This window comes from Stenella coeruleoalba (genome assembly GCF_951394435.1).
Source record: "Stenella coeruleoalba genome assembly, chromosome: 8".
NCBI classification, from domain to species: Eukaryota; Metazoa; Chordata; class Mammalia; order Artiodactyla; family Delphinidae; genus Stenella; species Stenella coeruleoalba.
Genome location: NC_137154.1, coordinates 38,863,449 through 38,884,091, shown reverse-complemented (window position 1 = coordinate 38,884,091; position 20,643 = coordinate 38,863,449). Strand labels below are relative to the sequence as shown.

Sequence of the window (20,643 nt, the reverse complement as noted above, 5' to 3'; positions counted from 1 at the left end):
CAATGGATAAATGCCATGGAAACGTTGATGGGGAAACTGGGGGGGGGGGGGCCGATGGAGAGGTCATAGTTAAGAGTGAAGAAGGGAGGACATCTAGTTTTCTTTAGGTTGTTTAAAGTGCTGTCAATTTCTGAATGTGTAGAGTTTATTTTCTATAGTGCAGTTGAGTTCCTTTCATAATATTTTACTTTGCGAACTATAGAAAGCTCACTGAACACTGTTAGTGCATCGATTGTAGCAAATGAGATGATGTTAAGACTCATCCCTCTTTGGGTAAGTGGTGGGGTTAGGTCCAGAATAGTAAGGCTCTTTACTGAAATTGATTTTAGCTGTGCAGAAAGATTAGTAATCAGTAAAGATTTGGGGACAAATAGTTATATAGTGAGATTTATTCATTCCTGCTGTTCCTCCCTACAACTGGTTTTGAGATCTTTTCTTGTTAATGTGGTAGACCAGTACCTACCAGGAATGTATCTAGGCTTTTGAGTAACTTGGGTGCCCTTTTAAAAACTATTACATTGTTTTCCTCCTGGTATTTAACTGTGACTTGATTGCTAGAATGTCAAGCACCTGTTTTGCTAGAATCAAAGAAATAATCTTTTTGACACAAAACTCTAGGTGATATTAGGTAATTTAACAAAGTTAAAGGGATTAAGTAATTAAATCTCTACAGCTTTTGATGGGATCAGTTTAAACTAGATGACCTTTAAGACCTTTTCCAATCCTATAAGCATTTTCTTTAAAAGAGGTGGTTACAGTTGCAATTCAAGATTAGGTCCTAGGACCTTCACGCGTTATCTGAAAAGGATTATGTTGCTAATTCTATATTTTAGTGCAATACAGCAGTAACTTGTCCCTTGACGGTGATTTTTTTTTTTTAGTCAGTTTCTTTAATATTAATTTTATTTTTGTTGGTAATTGGGAGTTATCTTTAAGTGCTTGTGTTTTTAATCTTTTAAGCATAATATATATTTTTAATAGATTTATTCTATTTATTGGCTACGTTGGGTCTTTGTTGCTGTGCGCGGGCTTTCTCTAGTTGTGGAGAGCGGGGTCTACTCTTCGTTGCGGTGCAAGGGCTTCTCATTGCAGTGGTTTCTCTTGTTGCAGAGCACAGGCTCTAGGGGCACAGGCTTCAGTAGTTGTGGCTCACGAGCTCTAGAGCGCAGGCTCAGTAGTTGTGGCGCACGGGCTTAGTTGCTCTACGGCATGTGGGATCTTCCCAGACCAGGGCTCGAACCTGTGTCCCCTGCATTGGCAGGCGGATTCTTAACCACTGCGCCACCAGGGAAGCCCCAGAATATAATATATTTGTTTTTTAAATATATGTCTACGTTTAGAAAATAACCCAATTATAGTGTGTAGTTGGTCAGCAATTTCTAATAAACCTCTGCATGTAAAAGATAATCAAAGTTTTCTTTGCCCACTGACCTCACACATTTAATGGGGGTAACAAATCATTGAATCCAGTTGTAGGAAAACGCTGACAATGGTAGAAATAAATTCTAAGAGTTACTACAGGGTGTACTGAGGAGGAGGTAAATTGACTGCTGTTCTATAATAAGGGTATTAAGGATGAAGCCAACTTAAAAATGGTTTCATTGGTTTGATTAGAGGGGAGAATTGAAAGCTATCTTTCAGGAAGTAAGAGGAATGGGGAGGTTAATTTTAGTAACTGGTGGAGAATCTCTGAGAATGTATCAGGCACCCATGTGATTTTTAGAATGCAGCACTTGAGCAAGGTACTTGCTACTCTATGCCAGGTCCAGGGAACAGTGATTTAGTGAGAATCAGAACTTAAGCCTCACTGGTACTTTGTTTTTTGGTTTTTTGTTTTGTTTTAACTATATTGAGCCAGAAACAGTTAAGAACTAACTAGTCTATGAAAAAATATGAACTGTCAGATGGAAAGAAGTAGAGATTTGGAACTTAGGTAGCCAAAAGGAATAGCCATAAGTGGGTGTCCAGTATGGTACAAATACTTCAACTCTCATATGCCCAGGTGGGATGGTCATCATTGTTTGATATATGTATTATTCTATTAGTCTTTTATGAATAATATTCAGAAGAATAAAAGGATAGTAAAAACAACTTTATTAGAAATTTTGATATGAACTGAACCATAGCAAACCTAGTTTTCTTGATTTTTCACTATATATATACCCAAAATGTTTAGCATTTTCTGAATATAGCTAACAGCTTATCAGTTGTCATGTGTGAAACTGAAACATATAATTTCAGATTTCAAATATGTTTCTAATAGATTTTAGCTTTATTTTAGTTCTTGGATTTGCATCATCAAAATATGATACTTGAAGAATTTTTTTGAAGTGTTTTCATTGCTCATAGTTTTGTGTCAAACGGGGTTTGTCCTCTTTGCTCTATAATTGCAAAACATTTTCATTTTTAGATTATAAACTCAATTAGAATGATCAATCCAATGAATGTTTTTCATTTCTATATTCCTTCTAGTCACCTGCCCTCGGTACTTGTCCACTTACAAACCATATCAAGTAAATTTTGGTGTACAAATATCATAAAAGATGATATTAAATAGTCACATACCTCTTTAGAAAAACGGGATGGTCCAGGCTGTTGTAGCAATATTGCAAAATATTGCAAGATGAAGTTCTTCCTATTGAATGGCTTTCTAGATGAAAGTACCATATATTTTTGTTATTTTGTCTCTCATTGACTCCCGGTTGGAGAAAAGTTATCTAGTATTTCATCATCCAAAAACTCGTTTAATTGCAGTTAAGTTTGCCATTATCATTAGTTTAGACACTACCTGTCATTTTGCATTCACCTTGTTATTCGTCTAATAATTGTGAAATGCCTTCTGTCAGTTTTCAGTTTTTTACTCGGTTGTCATGAGTAGAAATTAAAATTTTCAGCTGGGTCCAAAGAGAGCTAGAAGCATACAACAGAGGGGTGATGTCTTCTTGAAAGATGATGCAGCACTTTGGACAACACGATGAGAAAACTTTTCTACCATTTTTCTATCTCATTATTTTAGTCATTTTTAGCATATTTGGGAATGATTAATGAATTATAATGAAATAATTCTTAAATTTGTTTCAATATGTAGGGAAAAATATCGCTAGGATTCCATAATATATATTAGATTTATAAAAGGGTTCAATAGACCCATTTGATAATTACAAGATAGAATGAGTTCTGTTCTTTTTTAAAAAAAAAAATAGTAAATTTTCTCTTTGTTCTTTGGAAGACCTTTAAGTAAGAATAAAAGTCCTAACAGGTACTTCCCTGGTGGCACAGTGGTTAAGACTTTGCACTCCCAATGCCCGGGGCCTGGGTTTAATCCCTGGTCAGGGAACTAGATCCCACATGCATGCCACAGCTAAGAGTTCGCATGCAGTAGCTAAGGAGGCAGCCTGCCACAACTAAGACTGGGCCCAACCAAATAAATATTAAAAAAAAAAGTCCTCACACATCAGTCCTTACAAATAAGGAAAGTGTTCAAAAAAGAAACTAAAATTGGGTCCAGTTGACTCTGATATTGTACTGTTCTTTAGAATATCAATATAGCCAGGGTTTTAAGTTCAGTTAACAGCTGTAGCAGCCTCCTGGGTTCAAAGTATTAGGTACCCTAGGGCCCTGCAAGGCTCTAAGGCAGTAGGTCTCAAAGTGTGGTACCCTACATCAGCAGCATCAGCATCTCTTAGGAATTTGTTAGAAGTGAAATAAATCTTCAAGCCCCACCCCAGATCTGCTAAGTTTGAAACTCTTGAGGTGTAGCCCAGCAGTTTGTGTTTTAACCAGCCCTCCAGGTAATTCTTATAGTATAAACTTTTGAAAACCAGATCTCTGGCTGCAAAAGAACTAAAGGACTTTCCCTTAAGGTAACAGAAAAGGAGTATATTCTAATTCGAATATTATGCATATGCTTAACTTCCTAAGCAAGAGTGAGTCCAGTTTATAGTGAAAACTGACAGGGGGAAAAAGCTTGGGATTTACTGGTAGACTCTAAATTTTTAAATATTTATTACTATGCAAAAAAGATTAATTGGCTAATTTCTTTTCCAGCTTGGATCTAGCAATTGGGAGGCAGCAGACTTAGGTAATGAAGAAAGAAAACAAAAGTTCTTGAGACTTATGGGTGCAGGAAAGGTAAGCATCAGACAGAATACATTTTTACCTTTTCTGTGAAAATAATGCCCTTTTTTATGTATGTTAAGTGAGAAGGAATGAATACACTTGGATCCCATTTTACTGTTCTGCATGACTACTTTAGGCTTTCGGCAATATAGCTGACCTCACTGAGCTGCTTCTAGGATTCTCAGTGCCACTGGGTGGTAATGTTTAGAGACTGCATAGAGAAAAAATTTGGTTTGAGGAGACTCTCGTGGAAGAAAGAAAACGTGAAAGTTCATGATTTGCCATCTGTTAGCCTGATAATTTGATACAAGGTACTTCTGGTCAGACCATTTGGTAGGTCTTTCATATTTTATAGTTCCTTCCAGCCCTTGAAGTAGTAGCCAAGGGAATAGCCTTTGTCAAAAACTTAATTTTAAAAATGTTCAGTATATTTTGAAATCTTTTTCAGTTCGATTAACGTAATAGAAGATATAAAATATAGGTGCCAGGAAACATCACGTGTTGGAAAAAACTCTTGTTCCTAGCAATTAATTTTTACATGCAAATACAGTGATCTCTAAATACTGATTTTTTTTTGTAAGCAAGTACATTTATTTTCCTAACACTGTCCCAGTAATCTTTCTGCAAACCTGATGTGGAAGAAAAAGGAAAACTTTTTTCTCTTTTAAGCTCTTTAGAAATAAGTTCTGCCCTTTGTTTTTTATTTGTATGGGAATGCATTTTACCAACAGCTGTTGACTACTACATGCCAGGCACTGTACTAGGTCCTGGGTGAGGGGGTCACGTAGATCAGTAACATAAGTTTGGAGCTATCATGTGCTGGAGGAAACCAGATAATGACAATATAGAATTATAATTGCTATGGAAGAGCTATGCACATAATGCTGTGGAATCAACAGGCAAGGGAAGCTCACTCTGGCTTAGCAGCACAAGAAAGCTTCCCAGAAATAGAATTGATCTGAATCTGAGGGGATTAAGAGTTAGCCAGACTAGAACAGTGGATTTGGGCATAGGGAGAGATCATGTAAGATGTTAAGCCCTATACAAAGGAAGCATTTGTATAATATCACATTAATCCAGATTTCCCAATAATTTGTGAATTGTCATAGAAAGTAGTCTGAAGTTTCTCTTGGTTCATGCAAATAAAAGATTTTGCTAAGGATATGTAAAGTAATAGTTTAAGGGTATGCTCAACCTAGTAGGATCACATTTCTTTAAGTACCTAGGAAGAAACACCCTAACATAAAATGTATGAAATTTAGCTACCAATAGTCAATTGTATCTCAATAAAACAGGGCGGGGGTGGGTGGAGAACAAATTGAACAATTAAAAAAAAATTTGGCTGCCGATCAATGGGCATAGCATACGTTAAATTCTTTGCTAACAGTGCAAAGATCATAGCTTTGATCTTTTAAGTAGGCTGTTTAGATTTATACTATTTTGTGGCCCCAAAGTACATTCCTAATCCTAGCCACTGAGTATTTTATTGGTCACAGGGAGAACCAGCTGAGAAAGTATGATAGACCAGTATAATACTATCATCTTAGAATAACTTGATGCCATTATGTATATTCAAATCTTGTTATGAGGTGTCTTCTGCAATAAAGGAACAAACTACTGAATTATTGATTTGCTTTTGTGCTAATAACATGTAAGGCAATAAGCATTAATGCTTGAACCTTTTCAGGAGTATCATCTTTGGGTATGGAGAATGTGTCATGATTTCACAATAGGGTGATTTGTTATTTACTATATACACAGATAATTGGTTAAGATTGCTTTGCAAAGTCAAATTTAATCTCACTTTCACTCAGTTTTAGTGAACAATTTCCCCTTTTTTTCAGTTGTTTTTTTTTTTCTTAATTGAGGTATAACTGATTTACAATGTTGTATTAGTGTCAGGTATACAGTGAAGTGATTCAGTTATGCATATATATAGATAGATTGATATTCTTTTTCAGATTCTTTTCCATTATAGTTTATTATAAGATCTTGAATATAGTTCCCTGTGCTATATAGTAGGACCTTGTTGTTTATCTATTATATATATATATAGTAGTTTGTTAACCCAAAATTCCAAATTTATCCCTCCCACCTCCTTTCCCCTTTGGTAACCATAAGTTTGTTTTCTATGTAAGTCTGTTTCTGTTTTGTAAATAAGTTCATTTGTATCATAATTTTTAGATTTCACATGTAAGTGATATCATAATATTTGTGTCTCTCTGTCTGACTTCACTTAGTATGATACTCTCTGGGTCCATCCATGTTGCTGCAAATGGCATTATTTCATTCCTTTTTATGGCTAAGTAGTATTTCATTGTGTGTGTGTGTGTGTGTACCACTTCTTCTTTATCCATTCACCTGTTGATGGACATTTAGGTTGCTTCCATGTCTTGGCTGTTGTAAATGCTGCTGCTATGAACATTGGGATGCATATATCTTTTTGAGTTAGTTTTCTCTAGATATATGACCAGAAGTGGGATTGCTGGATCATGTGGTAACACTTAGTCTTTTAAGGAACATCCATACTGTTTTCCATAGTGGCTGCACCAATTTACATTCACACCAACAGCATCGGAAGGATCCTTTTTCTCCACACCCCCCTCCATTATTTATTATTTGTAGACTTTTTGATGATGACCATTCTGATCAGTGTGAGGTGATACCTCCTTGTAGTTTTGATTTGCATTTCTCTAGTAATTAGTGATATCGAGCATTGTTTCATGTGCCTGTTGGCCATCTGTTTGTCTTCTTTGGAGAAATGTCTATTTAGGTCTTCTACTCGTATGTTGATTGGGTTGGGTTGTTTTTGTTTGTTTTGTTTTGGGTATTGAGCTATATGAACTATTTGTATATTTTGGAAATTAATGCCTTGTTGGTTGCATCATTTGCAAATATTTTCTCTCATTCCATAGGTTGTCTTTTCATTTTGCTTATGGTTTCGTTTGCTCTGCAAAAGCTTTTAAGTTCAATTAGGTTCCATTTGTTTATTTTTGTTTTATTTCCATTACTCTAGGAGACGAATCCAAAAAAATAATGCTGCGATTTGTGTCAAAGAGTGTTTGGCCTGTGTTTTCCTCTAGGAGTTTTGTAGTATATGGTCTTACATTTATGTCTTTAATGCATTTTGAGTTTATATTTGTATATGCTGTTAGAGAATGTCCTAATTTCATTCTTATGCATGTAGTTGTCCAGTTTTCCAAGCACCACTTCTTGAAATTAGTGGTCTTTTCTCCATTGTATATTCTTGCCTCTTTCATCATAGATTAATTGACCATAAGTGCATGGGATTATTTCTGGGCTTTCTATCCCGTTCCATTGATTTCTGTCTGTTTTTGTGCCAGTACCATACAGTTTTGATTACTGTAGCTTTGTAGTATAGTCTGAAGTCAGGGAGTGTGATTCCTCCAGCTCTGTTCTTAAAATTGTTTTGGCTATTTGGGGCCATACAAATTTTAAAATTATTTGTTCTAGTTCTGTGAAAAATGACATTGGTGATTTGATAGGGATTGCATTGAATCTGTAGATGGCCTTGGGAAGTATAGTCACTTTAACAATACGGAGTCTTCCACTCAAGAACATGGTATATCTTTCCATCTGTTTGTGTCATCTTCAGTTTCTTCTATTAGCATCTTATAGTTTTCACAGTACAGTTCTTTTGCCACCTTAAGTAGGTTTATTCCTAGGTATTTTATTCTTTCTGATGTGATGGTAAATGGGGTTGTTTCTTTAATTTCTCTTTCTCATATTTCATTGTTACTGTATAGAAATACAACCAATTTCTGTATATTAATTTTTTATCCTGCAACTTTACCGAATTCATTGATGAGCTCTGGTAGTTTTCTGGTGGCATCTTTAGGATTTTCTATGTATAGTGTTATGTCATCTGCGAACAGTGACAGTTTTATTTCTTCCTTTCCAATTTGGATTTCTTTTATTTCTTTTTCTTGTCTGATTGCTGTGCCTGGGATTTCCAGTACTATGCTGAATAAAAGTGGCAAGAGTGGGCAGCCTTGTCTTGTTCCTGATCTTAGAGGGAATGGTTTCAGCTTTTCACCATTAAGTATGATGTTAGCTGTGGGTTTGTCATATATGGCCTTTATTATGTTGAGGTAGGTTCCCTCTATGCCCACTTTCTGGAGAGTTTTTATCAAAAATGGATGTTGAATTTCATCAAAAGTTTTTTCTGCATTTATTGAGATTGTCAACTGAAAAAGTGCACAACCTAGAAGTTGAGAATTATGTTTTATTTGGCGGATTTTCTGAGAACTTAAGCCTAGAAGATAGCTCTCAGATTGCTCTGAGGGACTGCTCCGAAGAGGTAAGGGAGGAACCAGGATGTATAGGAGTTTTGCAATAAAAACTGGATAGTTGGAACATCAAAAGATAACTGTTAATTAAAGAAACTGTTAAGGGAAACCAGACGTGTCAAGTTAATGAACTTAACACTTTTCTACATCTAGGAAGATGCAAGACTGGACTCATTGAAATCATTCATTTGATTTGCACCTTAACTATCTAGGGCCAGTATCCTTCTTTTCTCCATTCTGAATCCCCACAGGGTGCACGGTTGGGAGTAGCTGCAATGGCTGCTGGTTTGATGGCTGCAACATCCTTTGTTTACTGATAGGGCAGCATTTTTCATTCACAGTGCTTCCCCTTGATCATAAATTCAACCGACATTTGGGAAGCATTTCATGACCAATTTTGTCCCACAGTGCTAGGAAGGCTCATTCCTAGATCAGGCAAAGATTCTGTTGATAGGCCACTCAAATTTTTGGATTAGGACCTGTTAATAATCTAAAATTCTCTGGATCACCTATCTTGCTAGTCTGCTATGACCTAGAAAATGTTTTCTCTTGTTGCTTCTTTTCATACGAGAGTTGCACTGTTACAGTTATCCTGTGTAGAGTTTTTTATATACACATATATATATATATATATTTGTGTGTGTGTGTGTATGATCAACTGTTTCAAGACCTTTAGCCATCATTAATTTTTTTGGAGACCTGGTTACACATTGGGTAAGAGACAATCTTATAAACTAGACAGGATAATTAATATAGTCAGTAACATTAATAAGGTCATAGTACGGCAGAGAGAGACACAGAGCATAAACAATTCAGGAACAAAGAGAACAAATTAAAACAATGATTAATAGATAACTAATAAGAACCTGCTGTATAAAAAAATAAATTAAATTCAAAGAGAAAACAGTGATTAGTATAACTAGTTGTAATCTGGTCACAGTAAACCATCAAGTCCATAGGAGAGCCAGGTGGAGAAGCCAAATATGGAAGGATTAGGTAGAGAGGAAAAAATATGTTTTATTTTTGTTTATAAAAGAATACTTGATCAACTTGTAGGTCATAGCATAACAGAGGAAAAGTTTTTCTGGAAAACAAAGAGGAAAAGCCAATATATTTCCCCAAAAAAGTCATAAAGTTATAAATCATATTTATAAATTCATTCAGTCCCATGTAATTCCTGTTGATTTGGATGAAGTAGTCAGGTTTTACATTAGAGTTTTGTCATTTCTTACCCAGTTCAGTGGTATGATCTAAAAGTTATCAGAAACTTATACTTGTTAAAAAGTCCTTTTTATGAATCATCTTGAAGATCTTCCTTTTATAAAAGCATCAGACTAAAACAATGACTATTTATAAATGACAGGACTTAAAATGCCATGGTTAAAGATCTGATTACAATGCAGTTGACAAGGAACTTGGATATTTCAATAATAACTAGAATTATGATTGATAACGTTATACCAGGATATCTCAGATTTTAGTAATTTCATATAAATTTTGGAATATCTGTATTAATGACATTTATACATACAATATAACATAAGGTTCATCACTAGTTACTTGGCAGTGCTTTGCAAGTATTGGTTGGCCAAAAAGTTCGTTTGGTTTTTCCATAGGTTGTCTCTAGTAGCACTTAGTTGTCTTTAACTTCATTCGAAACAATTTTGTTAGATTGTATTGTGACAGTTGTCATATCAGTATGCATTTTAAAAAAACTTTATCAAAACTGGTGAATTTTTGTGTAGCCATTTTAATATTGAAGAGAAAAAAAAGCAACAGTTTCAGCATATTATGCTTTATTATTTCAAGAAAGGTAGAAACACAACTAAAACGCAAAAAAAGATTTGTGCAGTGTATGGAGAAGGTACTGTGATAAAGTACCTTTGACTGATTGAATGTGTCAAAAGTGGTTTGCAAAGTTTTGTGCTGGAGATTTCTCGCCGTACGATGCTCCGTGGTCAGGTAGACCATTTGAAGTTGACAGCAATCAAATCAAGACATAAATTGAGAACAGTCAATGTTACACCACATGGAAGATAGCCTACATAGTCAGAATATCCAAATCAAGCACTGAAAATCATTTCCACCAATTTGGTTATGTTCATCGCTTTGATGTTTGGGTTCCTCATAAGTGAAAAAAACCTTCTTGACCGTATTTCCACATGCGATTCTCTACTAAAACCTAACAAAAATGTTCCGTTTTTAAAACAAATTGTGATGGGTAATGAAAAGTGTATACTGTAGAATAATGTGAAATGGAAGAGATCATGGGGCAAGCGAAATGAACCACCATCAATCACACCAAAGGCCGGGCTTCATCCAAAGAAGGTGATGTTGTATATATGGTGAGATTGGAAGGGAGTCCTCTATTATGAGCTCCTTCCAGAAAACCAAATGATTAATTCCAAAAAGTACTTCTCCCAGTTAGACCAGCTGAAAGCAGCACTCGACGAAAAGCATCTGGAATTAGTCAACAGAAAATGCATAATCTTCCATCAGGATAACACAAGCCTGCGTGTTTCTTTGATGACCAGGCAAAAACTGTTACAGCTTGGCTGGGACATTCTGATTCATCTGCCATATTCACCAGACATGGCACCTTTGGATTTCCATTCAGTCTTTACAAAATTCTCTTAATGGAAAGAAGTTCAATTCCCTGGAATACTGTAAAAGGCAGCTGGAACAGTTCTTTGCTCAAAAAGATAAAATTTCTAGGAAGATGGAATTATGAAGTTGCCTGAAAAATGGCAGAAGGTAGTGGAACAAAACAGTGAATACGTTCAGTAAAGTTCTTGGTGGGACTTCCCTGGTGGTCCAGTGGCTAAGACTCCACACTCCCAATTCAGGGGACCCAGGTTCGATCCCTGGTCAGGGAACTAGATCCCACATGCCCCAACTAAGAGTTCACATGTTGCAACTAAAGATCCCATATGCCACAACTAAAAATCCTGTGTGCCACAACTAAGACCCAACACGGCCAAATAAATATTTGTTTGTTTATTTTTGGCTGCATTGGATCTTCGTTGCTGCACGCAGGCTTTCTCTAGTTGCGGTGAGGGGGGCCACTCTTTGTTGCAGTGCACAGGCTTCTCATTGTGGTGGCTTCTCTTTTTGTGGAGCACAGGCTCTAGGTGCACAGGCTTCAGTAGTTTTTGCTCGTGGGCTCTAGAGTGCAGGCTCAGTAGTTGTGGTGCACAGGCTTAGTTGCTCTGCGGCATGTGGGATCTTCCCGGACCAGGGCTCGAACCCGTGTCCCCTGCATTGGCAGGTGGACTCTTAACCACTGTGCCACCAGGGAAGTCCCTAAATATTTTTTTAAAAATAAATAAAGTTCTTGGTGAAAATGAAAAATGTGGTGTCTTTTGTTTTTACTTTAAAACCAAATGAACTTTTTGGCCAACTGATTAATTTATCATACCACATAAGCTAATTAGTTTGACATTGCTCTCTGAGGTGTCTTGGTTCCTTTGAAGCATCCCAGAGTTAGCTGGAGGCCAAAAGAACTTTAGAATTTGATATTTGGGAAGTTTGTCAAAAATATCAACACTTGGTCAAATAGGATCATATGTCACTGAAATAATACTTAACCACAGTGACAAAAGATTTCAAAAGCAAATATAGATCACTTAAAGACAGAGAAACTCACACAATCCATTGTCAGAAGCAGTGTTCTAAGAAACCTTTGTTCTTTAAGCAGAGGAACCAAATCCAATCGTGTACCAGTCTACTTTTAATAACAAAATCCATTTACATAATTAAATTCATTCTGAGTTTAGTCAATCCTGACAGTGTACAAAATTCTTTTCTCAGGGTTCCTTTTCCACAATCCTTCCATCACTTTCTATATCCGTATTATTTTGTCTCTTACTTTTCTCATCTAGAAACAACTAGCTCTAGGACAAAATTATTTTCTTTTCCCTTAACAAAATGCAAATCCATTCCTCATACCTTCTTTGTTCACAACACACTTATTTTTCTAGCATACTGAACTGTTTTTCTGTATTATTTCTAGTAGCTTTAATTTCATATTTAAATTAGAATTCTCAACCCTTAAAAACTTTGATTTCTAGTGAATACTAAGAAGTAAGCAATTATGAACTGTCTTTTACATTAGCGTTCTGTAGATTGGTGAACATAAATACCAATTTTTATAAAGTTTCATCTCAATTCTGCCAACTTTTACACCTTTGACGTTAGTTTCTCTTAGGACCCATTCAACAAGTCTTGGTATTACAAGGAGTCCTAGAAGCTTTCCTTGCTTTTATTCTCTGACCATTTTATCTATTTTGTATAAAAGGCTCTGGGGTCCCCAGTGAGGGGTTGAGCCAACTGACTCAGGCCCTTTTGTCAACTTGATTAATTGGCCTAATTGTTGCCCCAAGTAATTGTTGGTCAGGTACCTCAGTGTAATTTTCTTCCACCATTTAAATATATATATTTTAAACAGGGGTAAATAGAGCAGACTTTCTTGGGGTCCTTTAATGTTGGGTACCAATACAGTGGAGGGGGGGTTCCATTTGGCCCATTGAACCTTAGGAATGTTGTATCAAGATGTTTTGTTTTAATCCCATTAACATTCATTTTATTTATCCCATTTTAAAGTAATCATCTTAAGATTTCTTTATCCATTTGGGATAAGTTCCATTAAAAAGTTTACCTTGTGGGGAAAGAGTCTCTAGACTTTCCCTTTAGTTTTTTCTCTTATTTTTCTGTTAATCAACCTAATTAATTATTCTAATGTTTTTATTAGCATCTGTAAGATCCATTGAGGGAAAGCAGAAACCACAATAAGGTCTCCCAAACCAGTTTTTTTGGTTTGTTTTAAACTAAGCGAGTTCTTAGGTAAACCATTATATATTTTTTTCCCACCTTTAATTTTTTTTTCCCATAGATATCAATAAAACACCTGTTTATAATGAGAGTTCTCTAAAAATTTACCAATTTAGAAGTTTCTCCAATTTAAAGGATCTGTCGTCTGGCCATTAATGAGATATATGTTAATAGTGACTTAAACCAATAGGGTGCAAGAGGCTTCCCCACAGGAGAGTGTGAAGGATGCGACCTAAACAGATCCAGAAAGTTTACTCCCAAAAATAGTCTAAGAAAGTAAAGCCCTCACTAAACAGGCTGACGCAGTGAAGGTTAAGATGGCAAAAATTCAGACAAAAGCCTGCTCAGGGGGCTTCCCTGGTGGCGCAGTGGTTGAGAGTCCGCCTGCCGATGCAGGGGACACGGGTTCATGCCCCGGTCTGGGAAGATCCCACATGCCGCGGGGCCTGCGCGTCTGGAGCCTGTGCTCTGCGGCGGGAGAGGCCGCAGCGGTGAGGGGCCCCGCGTACCACAAAAAAAAAAAAAAAAAAAGCCTGCTCAGAATCTCAGTCTATTCGATTGGCTGCTAAATGTACACCATATGTGTACCTTTTGGATGACAGAGATCAAGTACTCAAAACACACACACATGCACGTGCCTGAAGATCAGATAAAACATTTACATCTCAAAGACACAGGAGGAGGAATGCAACTTCCCCCTAGAAGGGCTTTTGTTTTTTTAACATCAGAATTCTGAAAATATGTTTTTATCAAGCCAACTTTTTCTAACATAGCTGCGTATACAATAAAAGAGCTCCATTTAGTCATTTTCAGAGCAAGATTTCCTTTATTTACTTGCAGGTATGAGCTCTGTACATACACGAATCTGGCTAGACTGCTAGTTGGAGGTTGGCTTTCTGACGCCCCTCATTTCTCTGAGAGAATCTGTTTCCCATTTGAACTTGAATTTCTCAGGCATAAAATTTTATTAGTGCACTTTTATCCTGACACCTTCTTGTCAAGATAGCCAATTTGAGGAAAATGTCAGGTAAACCTCTTACCTAACCAACCGTTCAGCTGAGACTGCTCAGTATCTTTCAAACTGAGGAAATCCTGGTGTCTTTCAATTGAGTTACCCTAGTATCTTTCAGGTAGGGGGCACTTTCTCCCAATGTCTTTCAGCTGGGCTCCCCTCGTATTTTTCAACTAGCAGGGGCCACTCCCCAATATCTTTTAACTGGGGAGCCAGTACCTGTTAGACACCGCCAAATAAAACTCAGGATCATCAGCCAGTAATTGGGAGATACAGGAACCAGGAGGGACTCACCCAAATTCATCTGGACTCTGCGGAGCCGGATGGGCACAACAGGCCTCTGCTGGTACCAAGGCCCCAGTTCCTTGTAGAGTTCAGGCAAAGCAGAGACGTCTGCTCTGAGTCCCTTCCTGGTCACCAAAACTGTCAACTGAAAAAAATACACAGCCTAAAAGTGGAGAATTATGTTTTATTTGGCGGATTTCCTGAGGACTTAAGTCAGCCTCTCATATTGCTCTGAGGGACTGCTCCAAAGAGGTAAGGGAGGAGCCAGGATATACGCATTTTGCATCAAAAACTATGTAGTCGAAACATCAAAGGATTACTGTTAGTTAATTAAACTGTTAATTATGGAAAACCAAACATGTCAAGTTAATGAATTTAACACTTTTCCACGTGTGGGAAGTTTCAAGAGTCTGGACTCATTGAAATCATTCCTTTGATATACACCTTAACTATCTAGGGCCAGTTTCATGCTTTTCACCATCCTGAATCCCCTCAGGGTGCACAGTTGAGGGTGGCTGCTGGTTTGATGGCCACAATATCCTTCATTTACTGATACAGCAGGCCACAGCATCTTGTGAATACAAGATGATCATTTGGTTTTTATTATTCAGTTTGTTAAAGTGGTGTATCACACATTGATTTGCAGATATTGAAAAATCCATGCATCCCTGGGATAAATCCCACTTGATCATGGTGTATGATCTTTTTAATGTTTTGTTGGATTCGGTTTGCTAGTGTTTTGTTGAGGATTTGTGTGTCTATGTTCATCAGTGATATTGGCCTGTAATTTTCTTTTTGTGTGTTATCTTTGTCTGGTTTTGGTATCAGGGTGATGGTGGCTTCATAAAATGAATTTGGGAGTATTCCTTCCTCTGCAGGAGGTTTTAGAAGGATAGGTGTTAACTCATCTCTAAATGTTTGACGGAATTCCCCTGTGAAGCCATCTGGTCCTGGACTTTTGTCCGTTGGAAGTTTTTAAATCACCGTTTCAACTTCAATACTTGTTATTAGTCCCTTCATATTTTCTATTTCCTCTTGGTTCAGTCTTGGGAGATGGTGGTACCTTTCTAAGAATTTGTCCATTTTTCCTAGGTTGTCCATTTTACTGGTGTATAAATTGGTTGTAGTAGTAGTCTCTTGTGATCTTTTGTATTTCTGTGATGTCAGTTGTAACTTCTCCTTTTTCATTTTTAATATTGATTTGAGCCCTTTCCTTTTTTTCTTGATGAGTCTGGCTAAAGGTTTATCAATTTTGTTTATTTTTTCAAAGGATCAGCTTTTAGTTTCATTGATCTTTTCTATTGTTTTCTTATTTCTGCTCTGATCTTTATGATTTCTTTCCTTCTGTTAACTTTGGGCCTTATTTGTTCTTCTATCTCTAGTTGCTTTAGGTGTAAGGTTAGGCTGTTTGAGATTTATCTTCTTTCCTGAGGTAAGCTTGTATTGCTATTAACTTTCCTCTTATAATTGCTTTTGTTTTCTGTTTTTTCTCATTTTGTTTACTTATATATATTTTATTGAAATATAGTTCAGTTACAATGTGGTGTTATTTTCTGGCATACAGCAAAGTGATACTTTGCTGTACTATATATATATTCTTTTTCATATTATTTTCCATTATAGTGTACTACAAGTTATTGAATATAGTTCCTGTACTATACACTAGGACTTTGTTGTTTATTTTATTTTTTATTTTAATTTAATGTTTATTAGAGTAAGGTTGATTTACAGTGTTGTGTTAGTTCAGGTGTACAGGAAACTGATTCAGTTATATACATATATCCATTCTTTTTCAGGTTCTTTTCCCATATAGGTTATTACAAGATATTGAGTAGAGTTCCCTGTGCTATACAGTAGGTCCTTGTTGATTATCTATTTTATATATAGTAGCATGTATATGTTAATCTGAAATTCCTAATTTATCCCTCCCCTCCCACCTTTCCCCTTTGGTAACCATATGTTTGTTTTCAAAGTCTGAGAGTCTGTTTCTGTTTTGTAAATAAGTTCATTTGTATCATTTTTTTAGATTCCACATATAAGTGATAGCATATGATGTTTGTCTTTTTCTGTCTGACTTCATTTAGTATGATAATTTCTAGGTCTATCCATGTTGCTGCAACTAACATTATTCTTTTTTATGGCTGAGTAATACTCCATTGTATATGTGTACCACACCACAGTATCATATGAGATTTCTCTTTCTCTGTCTGACTTACTTCACTCAGTATGACAGTCTCTAGGTCCATCTGTGTTGCTGAAAGGGGCATTAATTCCTTCTTTTTAATGGCTGAGTAATACTCCATTGTTTACATGTACCACATCTTTATCCATTCCTCTTTCAATGGGCATTAGGTTGCTTCCCTGTCTTGGCTGTTGCAAACGGTGCTGCAATGAACATTGGGGTGCATGTATCCTTTCGGACCATGTTTTTCTCTGGATATATGCCCAGGAGTGGGATTGCAGGGTCATGTGGTAGCTCTATTTTTAGTTTTTAAAGGAACCTCCATACTGTTCTCCATAGTGGCTGTACCAGTTTACATTCCCACCAACAGCGTAGAAGGGTTCCCTTCTCTTCACACCCTCTCCAGCATTTATTGTTTGTGGATTTTTTTTTTTTTTTTTTTTTTTTTTTTTTGCGGTATGTGGGCCTCTCACTGTTGTGGCCTCTCCTGTTGCGGAGCACAGGCTCTGGACGTGCAGGCTCAGCGGCCATGGCTCACGGGCCTAGCCGCTCCGCAGCATGTGGGATCTTCCCGGACTGGGGCACGAACCTGTGTCCCCTGCATCAGCAGGCGGACTCGCAACCACTGTGCCACCAGGGAAGCCCTGTTTGTGGATTTTTTGATGATAGCTGTTTTGACTGGTGTGAGGTGATCCCTCACTGTAGTTTTGATTTGCATTTCTCTAATAATTAGCAGTGTTAAACATCTTTTCATGTTGGCCATCTGTATGTCTTCTTAGGAGAAATGTCTGTTTAGGTTTTGTATTGCTGTATTCTTTTAGTTTTCACTTGTCTGGGAAATTCTTTATCTCTCCTATTCTAAATGATAATCTTGCTGCATAGAGTATGCTAGGGTGCAGATTTTTCCCTTTTAGGACTTTGAATATATCTTGCCACTCCCTTCTGTCCTGGAGTGTTTCTATAGAGAAGTCAGCTGATAGACTTATGAGGGTTTCCTTGTAAGTAACTCTTTTTCTCTTGCTGCCATTAGAATCCTCACTTTAACTTTTGCCATTTTAATTATAATATGTCATGGTGTAGCTTTGCTTGGGTTCATCTTGTTTCCGACTCTGTTTTTCTTGTACCTGGATATCTGTTTCCTTTTGGTTTGGGAAGTTTTCAGCCATAATTTCTTCAAATGCATTTTCAATCCCCTTTTTTCTTTCTTCTCCTTCTGGGATCCTATTATGTGTAGATTGACTTGCTCTATTTTATCCCATAAGTCTCGTATATTGCTTTCATTTTTTTTCACTTGTCTTTTTGTCTGCCGTTCTGATTGGGTGATTTCCATTATTCTGTCTTCCAGATCACTTATTCTTCTGCATTATTTAGTTTGCTATTTATTGCCTTTAGCTCAAGTTTTGTCTTGGCAGATGAGTTTTCTAATATTAATTGGCTCCTCTTTATAGTTCTAGTTTCTTGTAACAGTGATCTGCGTTTCTTCTGATAGTCTTTGTTAATTCCTTTAGTATTTTTATTACCTTATATTTGGACTTGGGGTCTAGTAGACTGGAGAGGTGTTTCATCGTTTGTACTTCCAGGGGATTTCTCTTGTTCTTTTAGTTGGGAGCAGTTCCTGTGTTTCTTCATTTTACTTGTTTCTCTGACTCTATGACTTTAGGAGAAACAGTTATCTACTGTGGTCTTAAAGGGCTGTTTTTATGTGGGAATGTCCCTGTGTAGCCTGAATGAGTCTAATATTTTTGGTGCAAAGGCCGTTTTTAGTATGGATGACTGCCACGTCCTTCCTCAATGTGTGCTTGCCCTTTTCCCCTTGATAGGGGGTGTGATTGGTGTTGTGGTGACCAGAGCCTGCACTGGATGTTGAACAGGGGTCTCCACTTTGCTCTGTAGCTGTCACAGCCCTGCCAGGGGCAGGGTCTGCTCCCCAGGTGTTGGAGTAAAAGCACTCAGATCCGTTGCTAAACTGCAATGTGAGGTAGATGGGACTAGAGTGCTCCCACTGGGAGAGGAGCCACTGGGTATTCTTCCCAGGAGCTGTCCACTGAAAAGTATGCTCTGTGGTGTCTCCTGTCACCTGTCATGAGTACTCACAAAGTACACTGTTGTTGGCACTGCTCTTGGCCCCGCTTCAGCTGTGGGAATGCAGTCAGTTGGTCCAGATGCCCCTCAGGCGCAGTTATCAGAAAGCAACCAGTGCAGATCTGCCAAAGTCAGGCACCATGACCCACCATAGTCGGGCACCTGGACCCACCGTGGGAGCTATGGAATTAGCCCTGGACCCGCCCTAATCACAGAAGCACCAATAATCTGCTTGGATGTCCCCCAGGTGCTGAGCTTACAAAGGCACCAGAGGCATAAATCTGCCAAAGTCTCAAAGCTGCTGGCTGGACACAGCTCATATTTCAGCCCCACCTCTGTGTGTAGGCAACCACCAGGACTTGTCTACTCGCAGAGCTCATAGAGTCAAGAGTTGTGCCCACTGTGAGCACAAAGAGAATGAGGCTGCTGTGGTGGGGTCCTGACCCTCCCTTCATGAGCACATTACCAGTGGGGCTTCTATGGTGGACCCAGGCATTATCCTGCTCACACCTTGTGGCCTGGGCCATACTCCAATACATTTTGGCTGTCTCCGCGCAGTCAACCCCAGTCCTCTCCCCAGGTCTGTCCCCTAAAGCCTGAGTTTTAGCACCCAGCCCCCTCGCACCAGCAGACACACATCTCAGGCTGGGGAGTAAGTAGAGCAAGGTGGCCAGGACCATCAGTGCTGGTCTCTCTTTGTTCTGCCTTCCTAAAGCCTGTTGCTGCACTCCTCTGAGCCAGTGAAGCTCACTTTCTGTCCTGGCTGATTTTTCCCAGCTGGTGAAGGGGGTGTCTGGGGTTAGAGAACCTTTCCTCTTACACAGCTCCCTCTCCCAAAATTGTTTTGAATTTGTTTTTGTAGGTCTTTCACCTTTTGTTCTCTTCTCTTGTGATTTGATGACTATCTCTAGTGTTGTGGATAATTTTGTGTGTATATCTATTATAGATTTTTAGTTTGTGGTTACCATGAGATTTTTGTAGAGCGGTCTATATGTATACGTGATTGTTTTAAGTTGCTGCTCTCTTAATTACAAATGCATTTTTGAAATCCTGCGTTGGTACTCTCCTCCCCTCACAATTACTGTTTTTGATATCTTTTTTTTTTTTTTTTTTTGCGCGGTACGCAGGCCTCTCACCGTCGTGGCCTCTCCCGTTGGGGAGCACAGGTTCCGGACGCGCAGGCTCAGCGGCCATGGCTCACGGGCCCAGCCGCTCCGCGGCATGTGGGATCTTCCCTGACCGGGGCACGACCCGACGTAGGGGACTCCCAACCACTGCGCCACCAGGGAAGCCCTTGATATCATATTTTATATCTAATTGCTTTGTGTATCCCTTAACTGCTTATTGTAGATACAGATAATTTTTCTACTTTTGTCTGTCAGCCTCCCTACTGGTTTGCATTTGGATTATTTCCTATATGTTTGCCTTTGTCTGTGAGCTTTTTCATTTCTTAATTTTCTTGTTTCTAGTTGTGGCCTTTTCTTTTTCATCTAGATAAGTTCCTTTAGCATTTGTTCTAAAGCTAGCTTGGTGGTGCTGAATTCTTTTAGCTTTTATTTGTCTGTAAAAGTTTTGATTTCTCCATCAAATCTGAACAGGAGCTCTGCTAGGTAGAGTATTCTTGCTTGTAGGTTTTTCCCTTTCATCACTTTTTTAAATATATTGTGGCACTCCTTTCTGGTCTGCAGTTTCTGTTGAAAAATCAGCTGATAGCCTTATGGAATTCCCTTGTATGTTATTTATTGCTTTTCCCTTGCTGCTTTTAATATTCTCTCTTTTATCTTTAATTTTTGTCATCTTGATTACATTGTGTCTTGGTGTGT

At 37.9% G+C, this 20,643-nt stretch overlaps 1 protein-coding gene across 1 annotated transcript in view; it reads left to right on the top strand.

The window, feature by feature from the left end:
• LOC307189933 (small acidic protein) overlaps positions 1–20,643 on the top strand; it is a 33,005-nt gene that overhangs the window by 954 nt on the left and 11,408 nt on the right. The window contains exon 2 of the mRNA XM_079928506.1: positions 4,048–4,131. Within this exon, the coding sequence (XP_079784632.1) occupies positions 4,048–4,131 (84 nt within the window). The remainder of the gene's footprint in view (positions 1–4,047; positions 4,132–20,643) is intronic.